The following is a 20,309-nucleotide window of genomic DNA, read 5'->3' on the forward strand; positions in this document are numbered from 1 at the left end:
CCAAAGTATTTGCTTTGGAATACCATTCATATTGAAAATAGGACGTGATAATCTGTAAAAAATTAAAAGAAAAGAAAAGCACTTAAAAATAGGAGTGAAGAAGATGGCTAATTAAAGTGTTATTATACTAAATAGGTTTACTATTCAAAGGGTCTCCATGTTTGCATTTTTAATGATTCATTAAGGAAAAACGACTTAATTTTACAATGTTACATTCTGAGTACAGATGCCATGCAACTCTACTTTCTAAAATGATGCTGCTCATGAGACACTTACTGACATCTGTATTACTTTTTTATTTCTGCTGTAACAAATTACCACAAAATTAGTGGCTCAAAACAACACAAATTCATTATCTTACAGTTCTGCAGGTCAAAAGTCTGAAATAGGTATTGGGCTAAAATCAAGATGTCAGCAGGGTTGTGTTCCTTCTAGAGGCTCAAGGGGAGAATCCGTCTCCTTCCCTTTTCCAGGTTCTGGAGGCTGCCAGCACTCCTTGGCTCCTGGCCACATCACTCTGTCCTCTGCCTCCATCATCACCTCTCCTTCTCTCACTCTGCCCCTCCTGCCTCCCGCTTCCAAGGACACTTGTGATTACACTGGGCCCACCCAGATAATCTAGAAAATCCTGCCCATTTCAAGATCCTTCCTCACATCAGCAACGTCCTTTTTACTACGTAAGGCAACATATTCACAGGTTCCAAAGTCTAGGACATAGACATCTTTGGGGAGGCGTTACTCTACCTACCACAAGATTCAGCACAAATAGGGGAGGTTTGCCTTTGTTTTATTTCATCTGAGAGCATTTAGGAAACTGTATCAATTAACATGTTGTGCACGGCGGGGTTTAAATCCCTCGTGAAGATTCTCGTGATCTGTACGCAACGTGTTAATACTGATCCAGAAGTTGTTACTGGTTTTGAATATGAGGAGATATTCCTGTCACTCCGAGAAAGAGTTGATGAGCGAATAACATTCTAGACCCAGACACTCCTCAAACACAGTCTTCCCACAGTGGAAAAAAGGAGAGCCTAACAGACTTGCTCCTTGTTTTGGTTCCCAGAAAACCCACAAGGTTAAAAACATGTGGACAAATGAATTTATCAGGAAAAGAAGTGACAGTAAGAGACATTTAGGGAAATGGTAAATTATCATAATAAGAAAAAAATCTGATATAAAACAATGTCCTTGCCAACCCGTATGTACATGCCATGCCCTTTCAGCCCTCCAATGCCTGGTGCATATTCTTTCTTTGGCCCCCTTCCCCTGCATGCTACCTCCTGCCTATTTATCCTACAAGGGATGGCCCTGCACACTCCAACCTAATACAAATGGTCCCTTTCTACATTTCTGTTCTGCCCTCTTATAACCTACTTTTATTATAGAACTCACTCTCCCTGCCCTGAAACCTTTATGAAATGGGCTCTGCCCTAACCAAGAAAAGGTACTGCCTTATTTTTTGCTATGTTCCCAATGCCAAGCAAAGTGCCAGGAACAAAGGAGGTGCTTAGTTAGGTTTGTTGGATAAATTAATTAACCAAATTTAAAGGACAGTTTATCAAAGACCTCTGTCAAGGAAAACAGATGACATTAAACATCCTCATGTGTATTTCTTTAGCTCTAGAGATTATGAAAAGGAGTCCTCTTTTGATCATAAACCTTTAAAGGTTTTACCAATTCCAGGTGGAGCTTTAAAATTAAAAAAAAAAAAAAAAAAAGAGCTTGTTTTAAACTACCCAGTCATGTGATAAACAGATGCTGCGATTTCCCCATTCCTTACTTGTTTTAACACACTCATCCTTGCTCACCACTGATCTAAGAGTTTCCATGGGAGGAGAAGAGAACAATTTCTAAGAGATCATACGCAATAGGATTCTACATTTTTAAATTTTTATTATATTGATTGGGGTGACATTGGTTAGTAAAATTACATAAGTTTCACGTATATATCATCTATATGCTGCATTGTGTGTTCATCACCCAGAGTCAGTTCTCCTTCCATCACCATATATTTGACTCCCTTTAACCTCATGTACCACCCCCTGCCCCCTTACCCTCTGGTAACCACTAAACTGTTGTCTGTGTCTACGAGTTTTTGTTTCTTTGTTTGTTCGTCTGGTTCATTTGTTGCTTTCAGTTTCTAAATTGGCAGTTTCAGCCAGGCTCCAAGACACACTCGCATGATATTCCAGTGCAAAGTCCCAAACCGACATCCAAATTTTCAATGAATTCCCCAAACTAGTTATAGGACTCTTAAACCTAACTTCTATTGTACTGAAAATTATAAAGGGACCTAGCTGTTAAAGACTAAGAGAACTTCAGGGGGCAGGGGTTCTTTGGAGAAGATGTCACTTCACTTCAGGTCAAGAGACTGAGGCCTCCAGGAATCACCCAGAGCTTAACAGTATCTCTTCTGAGAAAGCCAAGAAGAGACAGACAGAGGAGCTTCCCTGCTGTTGGGAAAGAACGTGCCAAGCTGGGGTCAGCATGCATCCACAGCGTCTCTCACGGAAAACGTCGGCCATGCACAAGACAGAGGGAGCAGGGGGGTATCTGGATACTGGCTGTTAAAACAAGACTGTGTTTGACAATGGAATGCAACCATAAGAACAAACACAAAACTCAGAGGACTGACTGCCAAGAGTTCACCCAGAAGCGGGGGAAAAATTTCCCCTAGCGAGTAAATTCTGTAAGGACAGAGGGTGACAAAATACATTTGTCTTCTGACTCCAGACCATTCACGTTGCTTGTTCAGCATATTGGTTACACACATTTCCTCCCCATTTGGAAGTCCTCCCAAAGCCTACAGCTGTCTTCTAGCTGAGAAGGAAAGATGGAACTCCTTCCAAAAATTAGGTAACCATGCTCTTAGTGGGCGGTTGGAGACTGCTTAGAATCTGGCTATTTAAGAACATTAAATATAAACATACTAAAGAAAAAAAAACCTGGTAACATTTTCCTAAATGAACCATCCATAAACATAAACAGAAATTCTATTTTGCTCCATCATCAATGCCAATAAAAGAAAGCTGTCACCTTAGAGAAGTAAAAGGAGGGAAGAGAAATACTCATGAGTCTTACCCAGGCCCTGATTCTGCTGCTCCCACTCGATGGCATCTGGCACCTGGTAGGTGGCTCCCTCCAGAAGGTGCATGTCTTCCTGCTCCAGGCCAGGTTCCGGGGATGTGACGCCAGGGAGAGTAAACCCACGTAGCTCAGTGTCCCCATCCAAGCTTTCATCCAGGGAGTCGGCATCTTTGTCTTCTTCGTCTTCCTCCTCGTCTTCCTCTTCTTCATCTTCTTCTTCCTCATCCTCTTCATCCTCATCTTCTTCTCCCTCTGCGGAAAAAAAAGTCAATGAGAAATGAAGTAACACAGTGAGTGTTTACAAATGAATCTTTTGAAATGATGCAAACACTACAAAATAATTATGCGTGGCCTTTTAACACAAATGTTATAGCCAAATTTGGGGAACGGGAGCTTTGCAGGATTTTGTGTCCAACATTTACCTACATTTTAAATTTTCAAAATCAGTTATAGCCGATCATTGGGATGCATCGTGTGTAGTTGGAGTCAAAGTTCAGGTGACATGACTCTTTATTAGTCGTATTTATATTTACAGGGGGAGGAAACATCCCCTTCCTGTTTTCTGGAGGTCATCAAAGATTTATCCACTGGAAAGCACAGGGAAATACTAACAGAATTTAAAGGGAGTGTCCCAATCTCTTTACAGCTTATAGTACTAAACAAAAGAATTTATTATTTTGGCACAATTTTCTTTCCATTCTTGTTCTACATCCGTGAGTAGAACTGACAACAATGTTAAGTGAAAGATACATAAATCCACTCCTGGAACTGTTGTCTTTACAGAGGAGGGACCCAAGAGACGGTAAACAATTACATCAACGTTCTCAGTCCAAGTGTAAAGGGAACTGGGAAATGGGACGCTGGTGAAGGACATTCAGAAAAGAAACACGTGAAAAAACAATTATCATTCCTGTCATCATAAAAAGTCAAATATACAATTTGTCATGTTCAGTGCTTCACATGGAGGAGGTTGAGGGAACATAAGATCCCCGGTTTCATTGTTTCTCCAATTGTAAATTTCTAGGAATAACACTTCAAATCCCCACCCTCAGCATGGATGTGCTCATGAAGCCACCAGGAACCTGAGACTCTCCTTTTGTGCTTCTAGACCATTTCCTCCACACAAACCCCTTTCCATCCATCATCTACAGGGTTTTTTTTTTTTTACTTTTTTTTAAAGTATCACATCTAATCTTTTTCATTCCTGTCTTTTAACTTTGTAGGACTTAATACCTGTCACTATTCCAAAAAGTCAACAAATATTTATCCACCGCCTAGTTCCAGGCACTGGGAATCAAGCAATAAGGTCTCTGCCTTTTAAGAAGCTGATACGCTGCTCAAGGAGACACACACCAAACAGACATATGATACAACATTACACTCTGATTAAAACTGGCAAGAAGACAGAAAATGCCAGGCACTGCTATTTAGATGGGGAGATCAAGGAAAGCCTTTCTAATAAGGGAAAGTTTGAACAGAAATCATACCAAAATAATGAATTACCTTGTTTAATTTAGGTTAATTTAGGAAGAGTATTCCCAGCAGAAGGGAAAAGAGGGAACAGCAGGGACGAAAGCCTTGAGGCGGATGTGGGCTTACTGTAGTCAAAGGATGCAAAGACTGGGCTGGGGGACAGGGAGGGACAGAGAGAATCTAGGAAATACGAATGAGGGGTCGGAGGGGCCAGATCTGACACACATTTATGGTGAATGTCTGACTGCAGAGTGGAGGAGAAGCTATATCAGAACAAGAGACAAAGCAGGGAGACTCGTCAGGAGGCAATTTCCAAGCCCAGGGAGTGGATGCTGGCGCTCTGGGTGAGGCTGCAGCCCTGGATACGGGCGAGGTGGTCAGATCTGAGACGGCATGTGAAGCTAGAGCCCTGCTGATAACTACAATGTGGGGTGCGGGAGGAAGAGCCCACTTTGCTAAAAATGGGGACTAAAGGATAAGAGCAAAATCAAGAATTTTATTTGAGACATATTAATTGTGTGATGGCTATACTTATGCCATCCAAACGAAGCGTTGCAAGCTTAGGGAAGGTCAAAGCTACAGATAAAAATCTAGGAGTCATCCATTTATAAATAATATGTAAAGCCTTAAGACTGGCTGAGATCACCAAGACAATGAGTGTGGACAGAAAGGGAAGTTGTCCACCTCAAGCCTTGGGCACTGGAACATTTAGAGGTTGGCCAGCAGGGGGAGATCCAGCAAAGGAGACAGAGAAATGACCACTAAGGTGGAAGAAAAACCAAGACGAGCGAGCGTGGTGTCAAGGAAACCAAACGAATAAAACATTTCTGAAGGGCTAAGAACACATGATGTCCCTCTGGCTATGACATTTACCTCTGCCTTTGACATCTTGGAGGTCACTAGTGACCTTGACAAAAGTTGTTTCCTCGGAATGGTAGGGGGAAAAGCTAGACCGGAGTGGTTGAAAAGAAAGTTAGAAAAAAGGTTAGTAGATACAGCAAATATAGAAAACTCTTACAAGAAGTATGAAAAAGAACAGGGACATTAGGGGTAGCTGGAGGGAGATATGAGGTCAAGGGAAGGTTCTTAAAATAGGAAATATTAGGATTTGCCTGTAAGTTGATGGGGTAAGATCTCATAGAGAGCGGGAAAGTGATGATGCAGGATTGAGAAGACAGCTGCTGAAGGAATATCCTGGGGGATGAGGTCTCATAGAGGGGTTACACATGGGGCCTCTGGAGCCACACAAACTTATGATGGCTGTGTGATTTGGGACAAATTACTGAATGTTGGTGTGTTTCGGCTGCCTCATCCGTAAGACGGGTTTGATTCCTACCTCACACTAGTTAATGTATAAGGTATTTACAACTGAGCCAGCACACAGTGGCCACTGTGTAAGGGTGGCTTCTTTGCTGTCACTGCAAGAAGGGAGCCAGGGCATGGGTGGACTCAGGAGCATCCTCCACGGCAGTGGGTGCAGGTGCAGGCAGGTGGGAAGATTTGGTGATGGGAGTATATGAACATTACCTTCATATTTCTTTTATTTTCTCAGTCAAATAAAAAAAACTAGAAAGGAAAAGAGAAATGGTGGTGATTTGAGGGGAGAGAAGAAAGTGTGAAATAGTCATCTTGAAAAATGGGCAAGTGAATTCTCTGGGAATATGTGGTAGGACTGCCAGGCAGCCCGATGGGCCCACTTAAGATGTGGCATCATAAATTTAAGGTGAGAATTGTTAAGACAGTTGTGTGTTTTTCTATATTAAGATGGTTATGGGTTTTTCTCCAGCCACATTCAGCTGCTTGGGTGCAGGCATGGGTAGAGGAGTGGAGTCGGCAGACAGATTTAACCAGTGGCAAATTTTGCTAGGAGAGGTCAGCTGGGGAGGGAGGTAGTTGATTGTGTGTGAAGGAAGTGATTATATAGATGGACTAGGCTACGGGTACAAACTCCCAGCAATAAGATGAATAAGTTCTGGAATCTAATGTATGGCATGGTGACTCTAGTTAACAATATTGTATTATATACTTGCAAGTTATTAAGAGTAGATCTCAAATGTTACCACCACAAAAAAAAGGTCATTATGTGAGGGGATGGAATTTAACTAATCTTACTATGGTAATCATTTTGAAATATATACACGTATCAAATCATCACATTGTATCCCTTAAACTTACATGTGTTATATGTAAATAATATCTCAATAGAGCTGGAGGGGGGGAAATGATGGACCAGGGTCTCTTATTAAAGAAAAGTTGAGAAGGAAGTTGGATAGAGAAAAAGTAATGGGGTCACTGGATTATGGAGAAAATTATCAGGGATCTTTAAGACAATTTGACAGCTTTGCTGACCTTCCTCCTACAGACAGAAACTGGTCATAGGCTAAAAAATAAAAGTCTTTATTTTTAAAGCACTATCATTTTTAGTTACCTTTCCTCTCCACAAATCTAAGAGGGTTGTACTTGAGGGAATAATTGTGACAATATAATACTTATCCCCGGGAATGCAAAGGCGGAGGCAGAGCTTTGAGCCCTGAGTTTTCAGCTCGCATCACTGAACCACTTTTGTCCACTACCACCCACCAAGAAGAATTTCTACTTGGTCCTCGACATATTCAGTTAATTCCTCCTCTTTAAAGTACAGAGTATACGATCCAGCAATCCCACTCTGGGTATATGTCCAAAGGAAACAAAATCATTACCCCCAGGAGGTATCTGCATTCCCATGTTCATAGCAGCATTATTCACAATAGCAAAGGTATGGAACAATCTAAGTGCCCATCAATGGATGAAGAGATAAAGCTGTGGTATGCACATACACACGAATATTAGTCAGCCTGTAAAAAGCAGGAAATCTTGTTCTTTGTAACATGGATGAAGCTGAAGGGCATTGTGCTGAGTGAAATAAGACAGAGAAAGGAAAATATTGCGTGGTATCACTTATATGTGGAATCAAAACAAAAAAGTCCAACTCATAGAAACAAGGAGTAGAAAAGAGATTGCCAGGGATGGGGGTTGGGCGGGGGTGGTGGTAGAGGAAATAGGGAGAGGTTGGTAAAAGGATACAAACTTTCAGCTGTAAGATGAATGAGGTCTGAGGATCTAATGTAAAACATGGTGCCTACAGTCAGTAACACTGCCTTGTATAACTGAAATGTGCTAAGAGAGTAGGGCTTAAATGTTCTCACACATACACACAAAAGTAAATATGTGAGATGATGAATGTGTTCATTAATCCTAAGGTGAGAATCCTTTTACAATGCATGCGCATATCAAATCACCACAGTGTGCACTTTAAATACCTTACAATTTTGTCAACTATACCTCAATAAAGCTGGGGGGAAAATAAAGTACAGAGCTATAAAAATAATGCAAGGGACCTCAAAAGTGATCTTACTCCATCCTTTTGCATCCTGAAGAGAGGGCTGCATCTCAGCAAGTGTAGGCCAAAACATTGCTACCTTCATGCTGTGATTTGGAGGACTTGATTTAGTCAGCATGTCGCCTGTGTCATAATCTCTGCCACACTCACCCACTGTGCTGGAGCCTTCTCTCTCCTCCTCTCAGTCCTGAAATGCCTCACATGAGATGTCTATCTCCAAGTCAGACAACAAAACTGGGAGTACTCTCTCCAGAAACACCCTGTGAGAAGGACCTTGACTGACAGCTGTTTCGTAACACGTAACAATTCTTTGTACTTACATGGGGCGCTTCTTCTAACAAGCTCAAAATGCTTTGTAGGCATTATCAGCCAAACTTACATTGTTGGCTAAACAGATAGAAAGTTTTATGAACTCTGTTTTACTTACAGCTACTGAGCTGGTGGTATAATTGCCTTGGGTGCTGAGGTATCACAGCAGAGCCTCAAATGGGTTTGTTCAACCATGAATTTTTTGACTCTCTAGGTCAGGCCTGTTTGCTTTATACATCGTAAACATTTCTGCCTAAAGTTACCAAAACCAGGAGTTTTAAATTTGTTCAGGTCCAGAGCCATGGGTTAACTCCCAACGATATCAAGAGATGATAAGTGAGAAAATTTGCCCTATGATCCCGGCCTGAGGAATCTGACTCTGCTACAAAGTCCAGTTGCCATTTAATAGGCAGTTCCCATCAAAGACGCTCGGTTTCTCTCATTCCATTTTTGTCACAGTTTAGACATTTGTAAATTTCCAGAAGATAGAGACGTAGCTAGCATTCCTAGAGTATTACTAATGAGTCAAAGAGGAACCCTTGCTTGAGACCGTGTCATTTCAACAATGGGAGTCAGAAGAATCCCAGCAGTAATACTTGTTTCCCAACATAAATTGTCTATCCTTGATTGGCAGAAAGAGCAGGGCCTCACCTATACTTTCTGGCTCTTTGGAATAGCAATGATTAATTTGAATCCGTCTTTTGCCTATTCATTCTTTAGTTTTGAGTGTCAAAACTCGCTTGTGAGTGGCCGTTTTCTTTCCTTTACAAAGTTTAAAATTAAACCCAACGTAAATAAATGAGAGCACATGAAGAAGAGGAAAGATGGCGTGAAAAGCGACAGCGTGGCTTTGCTGGGGAGAGGCTGAGCATGTACTAGTTTCTCCCACTTCCTTTCTGAAGGGAATGGCTCTGAAGCATCCCAGTGGCCTATTTCTAAAAGAAGAAACACTTACTGGAATGTGTTTCCCTAGGAACTTCTGTACCAATATAATCAAAAAATATATAGCAAAATGGTTTCCACAGATGAAGAGCGACTGAAGCACTGGGATAGCACAGCTTTTATTTTCTAGACTTTTTTAACTTGGGCATCAAATTGGGCACAAAACTTAAAAGCCAGAAAAGGAAAAACTGAACGTGTTTTGAGGACATGAAGTGATTCTCCAGCAGATGGCTCTCTTAGATGAGGGGGGGTTGAGGAACCCCAGAAAGCTTCTGAAATAAGGACCACAAAATTCAGCATCCCACAATGTTAAGCTGACTGAGAATTTATAGAATTGCATTACATCTCTAAAATCTTAAATATCCCTGCCAGCTAAGTGCTTTTACATTTTTATCATTTAGAGATGATATAATAATATTAGATATATACAAAAGAAAATATACACAATATTTCTGTTATTGAGCTTAATATTGAAATGGACTCCAGAGAAATGAACTCATCATTCAACTTAAGAACTGGGATATTACTCATATTGTTGTATCTATTTGCATATTGCTCTATCATCTTAACCACCTTCTTCCCTTTAATGCCACAAAAAAGTACCGAATGTTATTTTCTGGGACTTTTTTCACTCAAAATTATGGTTTTAAGTTTCACACACCTTGTACAAAACACTAGTTTAATTGCAGCGCTTTATGGTATTCCGTTATGCAACTATGTCACTATTTTTTTAATCCTCACATCAATAAACATTTGGGTTATTTATTTGTTGCCAATCTTTTTGCTGTTATGCATAGTGCTGCTATGAACACTTATATATGATCTCTAGTGTATCTATTAAAGTGTTTCTATTCAAGTGTTTCTCTAGGGCGTATTCCTAAAAGTGTAACTGCTAGGTCAAAGGGAATAGAAGTATTCAATGCTCTAAATAATGTCTAGATAAACTTCCTAGCTCCACATCCTTACCAACCTTTGGTGTTGTCAAATGTTAACTTTTTTTTTTTTACTCCAGTGTCTGTAAAATGTCACCGTCAATGTAATTTGCATTTCCCTAATTATGAGATTGTGTATGTTATTATATGTTTGTGTATCTCTGTTAAATGCCTATCCATATGTTTGCTCCTTTTTCTTTCGGATTGCCTGTCTTTTCCTATTGACTTTTTTGGAGTTCTTTCTATTCTGGACACAGATCCTTTATCAGTTATATGTATTACAAGTATCTTCTCTAGTTTGAGGAATTGTTCTTTCATTACCTTTCTAGTATCTTTTTTATAAAAGTATTTAGTTTTATCAATATTGAATTTATCAATATTTTATTTTATGGTTAGCAATTTTTGTGTCAGAACTGAAAAAAATCTTTCTGCATCATTAGTTCTATAATTTTTCTCCAATTTTTAAGTTTTGCCTTTCACATGTTTTTAAGCCATATGTAATTGATTTTTGTGTATCATGTTACATTTAATCTGATTTAATTGTTTTTCATATGGACAACCAATTGTCCCAAAACTATTATGGAAAAAAAAATGCTTTCCCCTCTGCTCTAAAGTGCCATCCATCTCTATCACATATCAAGGACCCCTGCAGTAATGTGTCTGTTTCAATGCTCTCTAATCTGTTCCACTAATTATTTTAATTATCCTTGTCCATGACCACATTGAATACATACAGAAATAGTAAGAGCTTCATAAGTCTTAACATCAGATAGGGCAAGCTCCAGTTTATTCTTCCTCTTTAGCAGTACACGGCTCCTTCTCGGGTTTTTGCTCTTCCATACAAATTTTACAAAAAGTTAGTCAAGTTGTTATGAATTTATGAAACGGCAAAATAAAATAATAAAATCTTATTTTTATTACTTCATTCCTTCCATTTTCCTTGGGGTTCTTTTGTTTTTTTTTATAGCTTAAGGTGGAGGCTGCTGAGCTCATGAATTTTCAGGCTTTATGGAAACTTTAAAGGCTAAATGTCTCCCCTTTAGTGTCATCTTACCAGTTTTGATATAACATTTCACTATGATTCCATTCTAATTTTTATTTTCTATTATGATTTCTTCTTTGATCCATAAGTTATTTAGAAGTGTAATTTTTTTTTTTAATTTTTAAAGGTATGGAACAATTTACCTTTTTAATTTTTAATTTCTAACTGAATTGAACAGCCATTAAGGCCTGCATGGTATCAATTGTCTCAGATTCATCAAGATTGCTTTATGGACTAGTATAAAGTCATTTTTTGTAAAATATTTCATGTGTGCTTGAAAATAATGTGTATTCTCTAATAGTTGGGTAGAGTGCCTTATATATGTCCATTAATGCATTTTGTCTTAAATTTTCTTTTCTTTGAAACTTTTAGCAAATCAAATCCAATATATAAAAAGGATTATACATCATGACCAGTTGGGCTTGTATCCCAGAAATACAAAGTTGGTTTAGTATTTGAAAATCAAGCAGTGTAATTTACCGTATTAGCAGAAAAACTACATAATCATCTCAATGAGGTGCAGAAAAATAGGTTCAATAAAAGCATTTGAAAAAATCCAGTATGAACAAAAGCATTTGAAAGAATCCAGCAGTTATTTGTGACACACACACACACACACACACACACACACACACAAAGTTTTAGCAAACCAGGAAAAGAGAAAACTTGCTCAAGTGGATAAAGGACATCTACAAGAAACCCAAAGCTAACATCATATTCGGTCCCCCTGTATTTATAGTCATTATTGATATGTTTGAATTTGTTCCTCTACTTGTCCCAGTTTTTCTGTACTTTTCTTTCATGTTCTCTCACTTGCCTCTTTGTGCTACACGCTCTACAATGTCTTCAAATTGATCTTCCAGGTCACTAACTCTCTCTTATTGCAATGTAACCATTTAATTATTCAGGGTTTTTTCCCAACATTTCATTTTTATTAGCTTCTTATTACTTGTTCATTTTGGGGATTTCATCTTTTCTTTCTTTAAACCTTTTATAATGATGATTTTATATTCTAGTCTGCTAGTTTTAGTATCTAAGATGCTGAGCAGGGAATAAGCCAATTAATTATTTGCCATTACTGCTGACTCTCAGTCATGGCTGTTTGTTTCCTTGTTAGTCCGTTGATCTTTTGTTACAAGTTCATATTTGTTTGGTTATAATCTGTGGGAAACCTATGGACCTCATGGACATGCTTTTTTCCAGAGGAGTGACATTTGCTTCTGGAGAGTCAGGTTGCACTACAAACCTGAACGGGGAACGACTTTATTCCCCTTTTAAAAACAGGCTTAATGTGGGAATTTCAATCCAGATCACTCTTCTTGCTACTCAGCCAAGCATAGACTCCTGATGTTACTATTTTTCCTACAGTACCTTTAGCTCTCCAGTTTGCTTACTCCTTACAGTTCACTCCTTGGGCTCACATTTGGGATGAGTCAAGCTTAAAAAGCACAATCCTTGGAGATTTTTCTGACTACTTGAAATCTCATTCATGCATTAAAGCAAATGTTTTGCCCAAGATCTAGTCATTTTGCTATGGCACGATCCATGAGAGTCTTCATCAGAAGCTGAAATCCAAATAATGTGCTTTGCAAAAGCATCTGTATCATCTACATTTGAAGTGGGGCCAACAAGCTGATAAGAAGACCTCTTATTGGCTTTTCAAACTCCCCTTTAAAATTCAAACACTCATTAGAACATCTGTAACCTGGGGTGCATTTTTAAACTAGATAAAATAACAAATGTGATTGTTTATTAAATATTCTGCTTTGAACATTTGTTAATTTATTCAGTTCTCTCTTTTTTAAAATGCCTCCTCACAGTGATTTTTTTTAAACATCCTATATTAATCCATAAAAATTTCTTGAAAACTTTTTACTAAAGTTCAAACTTCCCATAACTCTACAGTAGTACATATAATAATTAGAAACTTCCTCCATTCTAACCTTGACAATATTTATTAGGTCGGTGTAAAAGTAATTGCGGTTTAAAAAACGTTAAAATGCCGGCCGGCCCAGTGGCTAAGGTGGTTAGAGCTCTATGCTCCTAACTCTGAAGGGTGCCGGTTCGATTCCCACATGAACCAGTGGGCTCTCAACCACAAGGTTGCTGGTTCAATTCCTCGAGTCCCGCACGGGATGGTGGGTTGCGCCCCCTGCAACTAGAAAATGGCAACTAGACCTGGAGCTGAGCTGCGCCCTCCACAACTAAGACTGAAAGGACAACAACTTGACTTGGAAAAAAGGCCTGGAGAAGTACACACTGTTCCCCAATAGTCCTGTTCCCCTTTCCCAATAAAATAAAAAGAATTCATCTCGTATCTAGTGACTTCATTTAAAGAAAAAAAGTTGAAATGCAAAAACCGCAATTACTTTTGCACCAACCTAATAAAAGGTATATACATGAGAAAATAAGACAAGATGTCTCAAGATTATCTTGAGACAAGATAATCTGTCCACTTCAAACATCAGTTGCAAAATGTTTTGGATTCAACCCACGTTTCAGATCGATATTTAAGTATTTTCTTATTTTGTTTAATATTACTGTCTTTAAATGAGAGGATTCTGCTCTTAACATCATCTCCTATGTATGGTTAGCAAGTGAAAAACATCAGTCAACATAATTACCTTTACGTTTACTGGTCATGACATAATATCGTCTCAGCCTTGATTCCTTATAATTGGTGTTCTCCAATATCTCCTATAAATCCAGCCCCAAATTAAATTGAGTTATCTGAATAGATTCAGCCCTAGAACAATAATTATAAGTTCTAGAGTCTAACTCTTGTTCATTGAACAACTCATCTTGGATTCAGATGACCCCATTTTATGTATTTCCCTCTGGAAAGTAAGACTACAACAATAATATTCTATTTCTCAAGGGTACTATAAAGAGAAACATAAAAGCTATACTAATATTGTATCTATAAATTCTGAAACATCTGGAATAAAACCTTTGTCTTCAACAATTTAGTAGTCTTGAAAGAATATCTGCTTTAAGCAAACTTACACAAAACTTATATATAAAATTTGCCATATACTCAAAAGATAAATTACAGGTTGGTTAGGTTGATTATCGATCTTTCAAAAATACATACAAAAGTATATTTCCCCTTCAAATTTTAAAACATGACTCAACTAATCCAAAATGAGGTTTACATATTAATTTGTGGAAACATGTTGGTTTTATCAGATCTGTATGCATTTAGCTCCTTGAAACCAGAGATCCTGTCTTATTCTTCTCTGTGCCCTACCCCCACCCCCACCCAGCATCAGGCACTGTGCCTTGCACAAAATAAGCCCAAGAAGGATTTTTCTTCCTCCCACCTTTCCTTTCTTTTTCCCCCTCCTGTTATGGCTTCCCAAAGTGGGTTTAAAGAATCACTTAAGTTTACCGACCTCTCCTTCCCTTACTGAGTGCAGGTGTTGGTATGGATTCCAGCAAGAAGAAATGAAATAACGTTCAACCCCATAATGGGATGCAAGAAATCTAATCAAATTTCCACTGAATTTCTAGCAGAATGTGACTGGGAACCCCTGGTTCATTCACATAAAAAAATGCTCAACTTCGGGCCCATAATAGGCACTAGATGAAAAACAATAGCAACAGCGAGCAGGGCAAGTCAAGTAGAAAGCACATCAGTTACGTAGGTAATGGTCCCAAAATGATGCACTCCATTGCTGGTCATCATTTACCCAATGCCCAGTACCTACAGGCCACTGTGGACACAACAAGGCCGAAAGATCTGACCCTGCCCTTAAGGAGAATTTAACTGAGAGCACAAACTGATGGTCAGTGGCAGGGAAGACAGATCCATTTGGGGTGTGCATATTCATAAAAATGAAATAGGATAGGCAAACACTTGAACTGACCCCCAACACACACAGAAAAAAATCAGAATATTTCACATAAAATCAGAATTTTCAGCTTATCTTGGAAAAATTCTGAGATCCGGAATCACTGAGCTCACATTTTTCTGGCAGCAATATCAACAGCAGCTGTCAGGATCAGAAGGAGTGTGTGTTGTCTATTGTATCATGTTCACCATTTCCTACTATCTTGGGCACCTCCCTGTTTGCTTATTTACATTATCTACCTGGTCCCTAACCCATGACTGCATGGAGAGAACATGACTATTTCATTATAATAATTAATAAATAGTAGTGCATGGTAAGTGATATATAATTTTAATTGGTAAATGATGTAAAATATTCACATTTATTATGCATTGACCCCATGACATGCATGTATCTACTGCATGTAAGATCTCATCTTATTCTCACAGTAAGAGATAAGAACACCAATATCTCTGCTTTACACAGATGAAATAACTGAAGTCTAAAAAAACTACATAATTTGATCAAAATCACAATGCTCATTCCTGATGGAGCTAATACTTAAAGTCAGGTGTGTCCACTAGAGACCAGAACTAGAGCTATTTTTCCACTAACCTATACTGCCCATCAACGTGGGCTGGGTGGCCTGAGAGGCTTCATAAAGGAGGATGAGTTTGAGCTGAAATGTTTCTGTTTCTCCTTCGCACCTCTTTTAACTTTAACTGCATAGCCCTCTGTTCATGGAGTAGCATAGCTCTGAGTGTTATTTGCTATAGAATGTGACAGAATGATCCCATTACAGTACAGGTATATTTCTTGTATGGTGAGAACAGTATACTACCTAGACATGAATCGTGCCACACTTGTAACAGAGATGGGATTTACTATGAAAGGTGGAATGAACATAGTACCAATCATGACAGTCGTCTGGCTGTCAATTGCCTAGAGATTGAAGGTATGTCCTTCAACTGGGAATTTAGGATGGAAATTATGTTTGTGGGGTTGGGCGTTCCCTACTCAGTGGGGGACCCTGGTGGAAATTTACATCTTGATCTTGGCTCTTCTGTGTGGGAGCAGGAATGGAGAGGAGAAAATAAGTTACCCTCTGCACTGGAAACAAGCCAAGAGTTGAGAAGCCAGAAAGCCTGGCAAGGTGCCTGAAAAAACTGTTCCAGTGCTTTGGGTCTAGAATATAAGCAACCATCTCAGAGCATGGAATGGTCAGGGCCTCGGAGCCCTGGGAGCTTGTTCGCTAAGGTAAGATCAGAGAGGGATTTTTACCTTGTGAGCTTAATTCATTTCATGTTTCTTTTATTTTCTTGATGTAATTGCTTTGTGTTCCCTTAAGTTTGAGCCAAGTATTTTTAAATTTTCTACTAATATCAGCAGAAACAAGTGCTTAAGCTAGCATTTTAATAGGAAATGGGACTCAGAGAGCATGCGAAGCAGATACCTTGAGAAAATCCAGAAGAAGCAGAGTCAGGCCCCTGCCTACCTGGAGAATCTCTTTCTCATAATAAAACCTTGGAAGTTCTTTATACTGTTTGTATAAAAGAAATCTCTGTAGAATATTTTGTCTGGAGGCATCGAACAATGTGGAAGGAGGTAGAATGTTTGAAGAAGAAAAGGCATTGGTAAATGCAGGCAGAATCAGTGTAAATCTTTCAGGACAAACTTAATGTTTCCCAGTGTGAACATTTAAAAAATCTTATAAGGCCATTCAAATTGATGCATTCAGTTTTTCTTCTAGTCTATTCCTTTGGGGATATGTAGGCATTTACATGTTAAGATGTAGCCTGATGCCAAAACAACTTCATGGTCATGATCAGCCTGATAGTGCAATTGATAATATCCTGACATTATTTCATACATTGTTAAGGTTTGTAATTGTTTATACGCCAATGCAATAAAATTCTCATGTTCACAGCAGTAAAAGGAGAGTTATATCCATCCTCATATTGAATAACCATGTCTTAGAAAAAGCCTTAATTTTCTGCAAACATCTAAAATGCCTTTGAAATCTCCACAGCCCATGACGTAGTAATAGTTTCAAGCTATGTGTTTGCTTCACCAGCTGCATTAAAAACCATCACACATGAAAACCCCTCTTTGGATCAGTTCTCACAGGGGTTCTCAACCCTGAAATATGAGTCCAGATGAATCACTCAGAACAAATCTTTTTGCCTGAGGTTCTGAACATTCCACAAGAGAAATGGTGCAGTTTCCTATAAAGGAAGTATTTGTTAGCCCAAGGCTGGGCACCTGGTTGCCTCTTCTACATTGAAAAACAGTCATTTCTGTTATTTAATACTATCCTTAAGAAATAATTCATCTAAACAATAAGCTAAATTAGAAAAACATGTCTATAAAATAACAGTACTAGTGCGGTGTGTGTGGTTTCTACTCACCAACCTTTAGAATACTTCCAATATTTTTGGATTTGTCACCACTTATCTCTTTATAAGTATCAATAGAACAATGAATATACATATATATACAGATCTATATACATAAACACCACCCCCACACACACACACATACCCACACACACAGAAGACTCACAAGTATGAATATCAATTCCTTGTTTCTCCAAGCCGGGGCTAAGCTCTCTCTTCTAAATCTCCAAGTCTTTTTCCTGTATTTTTTTTGTGTGTGATAGTTTCCCACCTTCTACCTTGCATTTTTGTTATTAATGTATCTGTCTTAACTCTTCTACTAAAATTTATGCTCCCTAAAGAGCAAGATCTACTCCCATTTCTTCTTTGCATTATCTGAATCACCAAATGTTTATTAAATGCACACATAACTGAATGAACAAATAAAACCTCTTAAGTATATACAAAGCTAAGTCCTTTTGCAACCATGAGCCATTATGTAAAATTTCACGAGTGTCCAAGGCCGAACTTAGTAAGCAGTGCTAACTTTCTGGTGCTGGGCAAGAAAGGGGGGGAAAAAAAAAAAAAAGGATGGGAAGAATCAATTCTAGAACAATGTTTACTTTTGGTGATTATACCAATAAATTCATTCCTTATGATAAGAAAGCATACTGGGAAACTTAGAGTGATTTCAGTTATCTTTCTTCAACAGCAGAATTTATCAGCAGAGCTTTATGATAATACACACAATATTGATTTAAAAAATTTTTAAAATACCACGGGTGGGTGAGCATTAGTAGCAAACATGTGGTGACCACTCTAAGTGCTAAGCCATTTACTGCACATTACTACAGAGAATACAGGTACTTAAGAACAGAGATCTATCATAAATGCCACAGATTTGATCAACCGATTTTGTTAAACGTCCAGTTGAAAGCATTTAAAATGGCTCCCTCCATTTAAAAAAGCTAAATAAATAAATGAATAAATAAATAAAATGCCAGAGAAAGAATGATGATTTCAGGACAAGACAATAAGTGTCTTACCATAAAAGGGAATCGATAACTGAAATCACCAGCAATTCTGTTTCATAACCTGCCATGTAATATACTTGAAAATGATACAAAGATGAAAATTAACACATTTGGTAGGACTATTAGATGCTTCATGTGTTAATGTTAACAGAATTATAAATGTACAGGTATTCTTTTTATTAAATTCTCATTGTTTTTCCAGAATGGGGTGAGGGATGGATCCAGTATTTAATCACTAAAATTAACCAATGGGCATATTCCATTGAATACTCTTTCCCGCATCTCCCCACTTTGCATGTGATTTTAGTGGCTCTGCTATTAAGACAAAATGAAATGCAAAGTATTTCCAAGAACAAAGGCCAAAACTTGTGCCCATTCTTAACAAAATTAGAGTGAACATCCTTAAGCTCATACTACAGCGTCACAAGTCACAGTGATAAGTTTACCACACTCTACTTGATCTTTACTATTATATTCTACATAGATAGCAGCATCCAGAGGAAAATCACATAAACTTGGTTTCATAAATAGGGGCTCGACGTGAGATTTTTGAATGTTCCTTTTCATTCATCCCTTCTAGGTGCCTTCTGAATTGAAAAGTTCCATGAGAATTGAGAAAATAATGGTTTAAAATACTCTCTGAAAATGAGTATAACTGGGAAGATCCAACAAAATTGATTTTATGAATTAAAGTGCAGGTGAAGAGCAAACATTTCTCTTATAAAAATTACATGAGCTCTTAAGTATCCTCAGAGGAGCTATTAAAGAAAAACACTTCTCCATCATGCCATTTAAAGAATGCATTTTCCAATTCATTTCTAATTGACCAATAAAACGAACAGACAAAGCATCTTGACTTCAGTACCAACCACAAGGCCACCACACTGCCAAAAACATCATTCAGTCATCTGAATAAAGGCATACTTTTCAAATAAGAATTTCTCCTGAAATCCCTATGTTATCAGTAGACAGAATCCCTAGGACAGAGACAGAATTGAGAATTCCAGATAAGAAAGGAAAGCTAACATTACTATTAGGTTGGTGCAAAAGTAATTGCAGTTTTTGCAATTATTAGTGTTTTTAACCTTTTAAACCGCAATTAATTTTGCACCAACTTAATATCTCTTCAGCAAAGGAAATTAAGAGGTACTGCATATATATATTGGAAATGCTCTTGGAGGACTGTAGTAAACATCCATGAAATTAAATATACACATGCATGCATACATACATGCATACACACACAGATGCACACACACATGCACACACATAAAAACAAAAAAAACAGATGTCACGAAAGAGTTGAAAAAACAAATGACAGAATAATGACAGCTTTCTGCCCTATGTGTGCTGCCTGGCTGGGATGTCAAAAATGCAATTATTAAAGACTTAAATATAAGGATAGCCAAAATGGTCTTGGAAAAACACTATCAGAAAAGAAAAAAAAAACAACTAAAGGTAAACGATATATTTGGTCTTATGTTTTTAAAAACCAAAATATTAAAAAAAGTTAAATGTGACTTTTCTGTTGGCTACTAAGAATTTAAAATACCTTTCTATATTAAAACGTTTATATGTTCTATGTTTACATATAACATAAATTATATGTTTTTAAAAGGTCCAGCCAGTCAACTACTGAGTTTGTTCCATAAACCCTATAATAAATGGGCCTTTTGAAACAGATGAGGAAATAGAATTGTACCAGCACCAGGACTCAGAAAGATGTTAAATAGGACCAGTCAGATCAAGAATTCACCTTCTTTAAACCAGGGACACTGGTATTTCTTCTTCTATTCCAGAAGAGCGATAAGCTAACCCAGGCATCTTGGGAGAGTCCAAGCAAACTCAGCGTGTTCTCAAGTCTGTTTGGTGACCACCAAGTGCTTTCCCATGTCCCACTAGC

The 20,309-nt window shown here is 38.1% G+C and overlaps 1 protein-coding gene across 2 annotated transcripts in view; it reads right to left on the reverse strand.

Moving 5' to 3' along the window:
- Positions 1 to 20,309, reverse strand: part of ARMH4 (armadillo like helical domain containing 4) — a 98,395-nt gene that overhangs the window by 55,056 nt on the left and 23,030 nt on the right. For both annotated transcript variants that reach the window (XM_019725799.2, XM_074327429.2), the window contains exon 5: positions 3,082 to 3,339. In XM_019725799.2, coding sequence (XP_019581358.2) covers positions 3,082 to 3,339 — 258 coding nt within the window. The remainder of the gene's footprint in view (positions 1 to 3,081; positions 3,340 to 20,309) is intronic.

The sequence above is a fragment of the Rhinolophus sinicus genome, chromosome 3, assembly GCF_057876585.1.
Source record: "Rhinolophus sinicus isolate RSI-liver-muscle chromosome 3, RSI-T2T, whole genome shotgun sequence".
NCBI classification, from domain to species: Eukaryota; Metazoa; Chordata; class Mammalia; order Chiroptera; family Rhinolophidae; genus Rhinolophus; species Rhinolophus sinicus.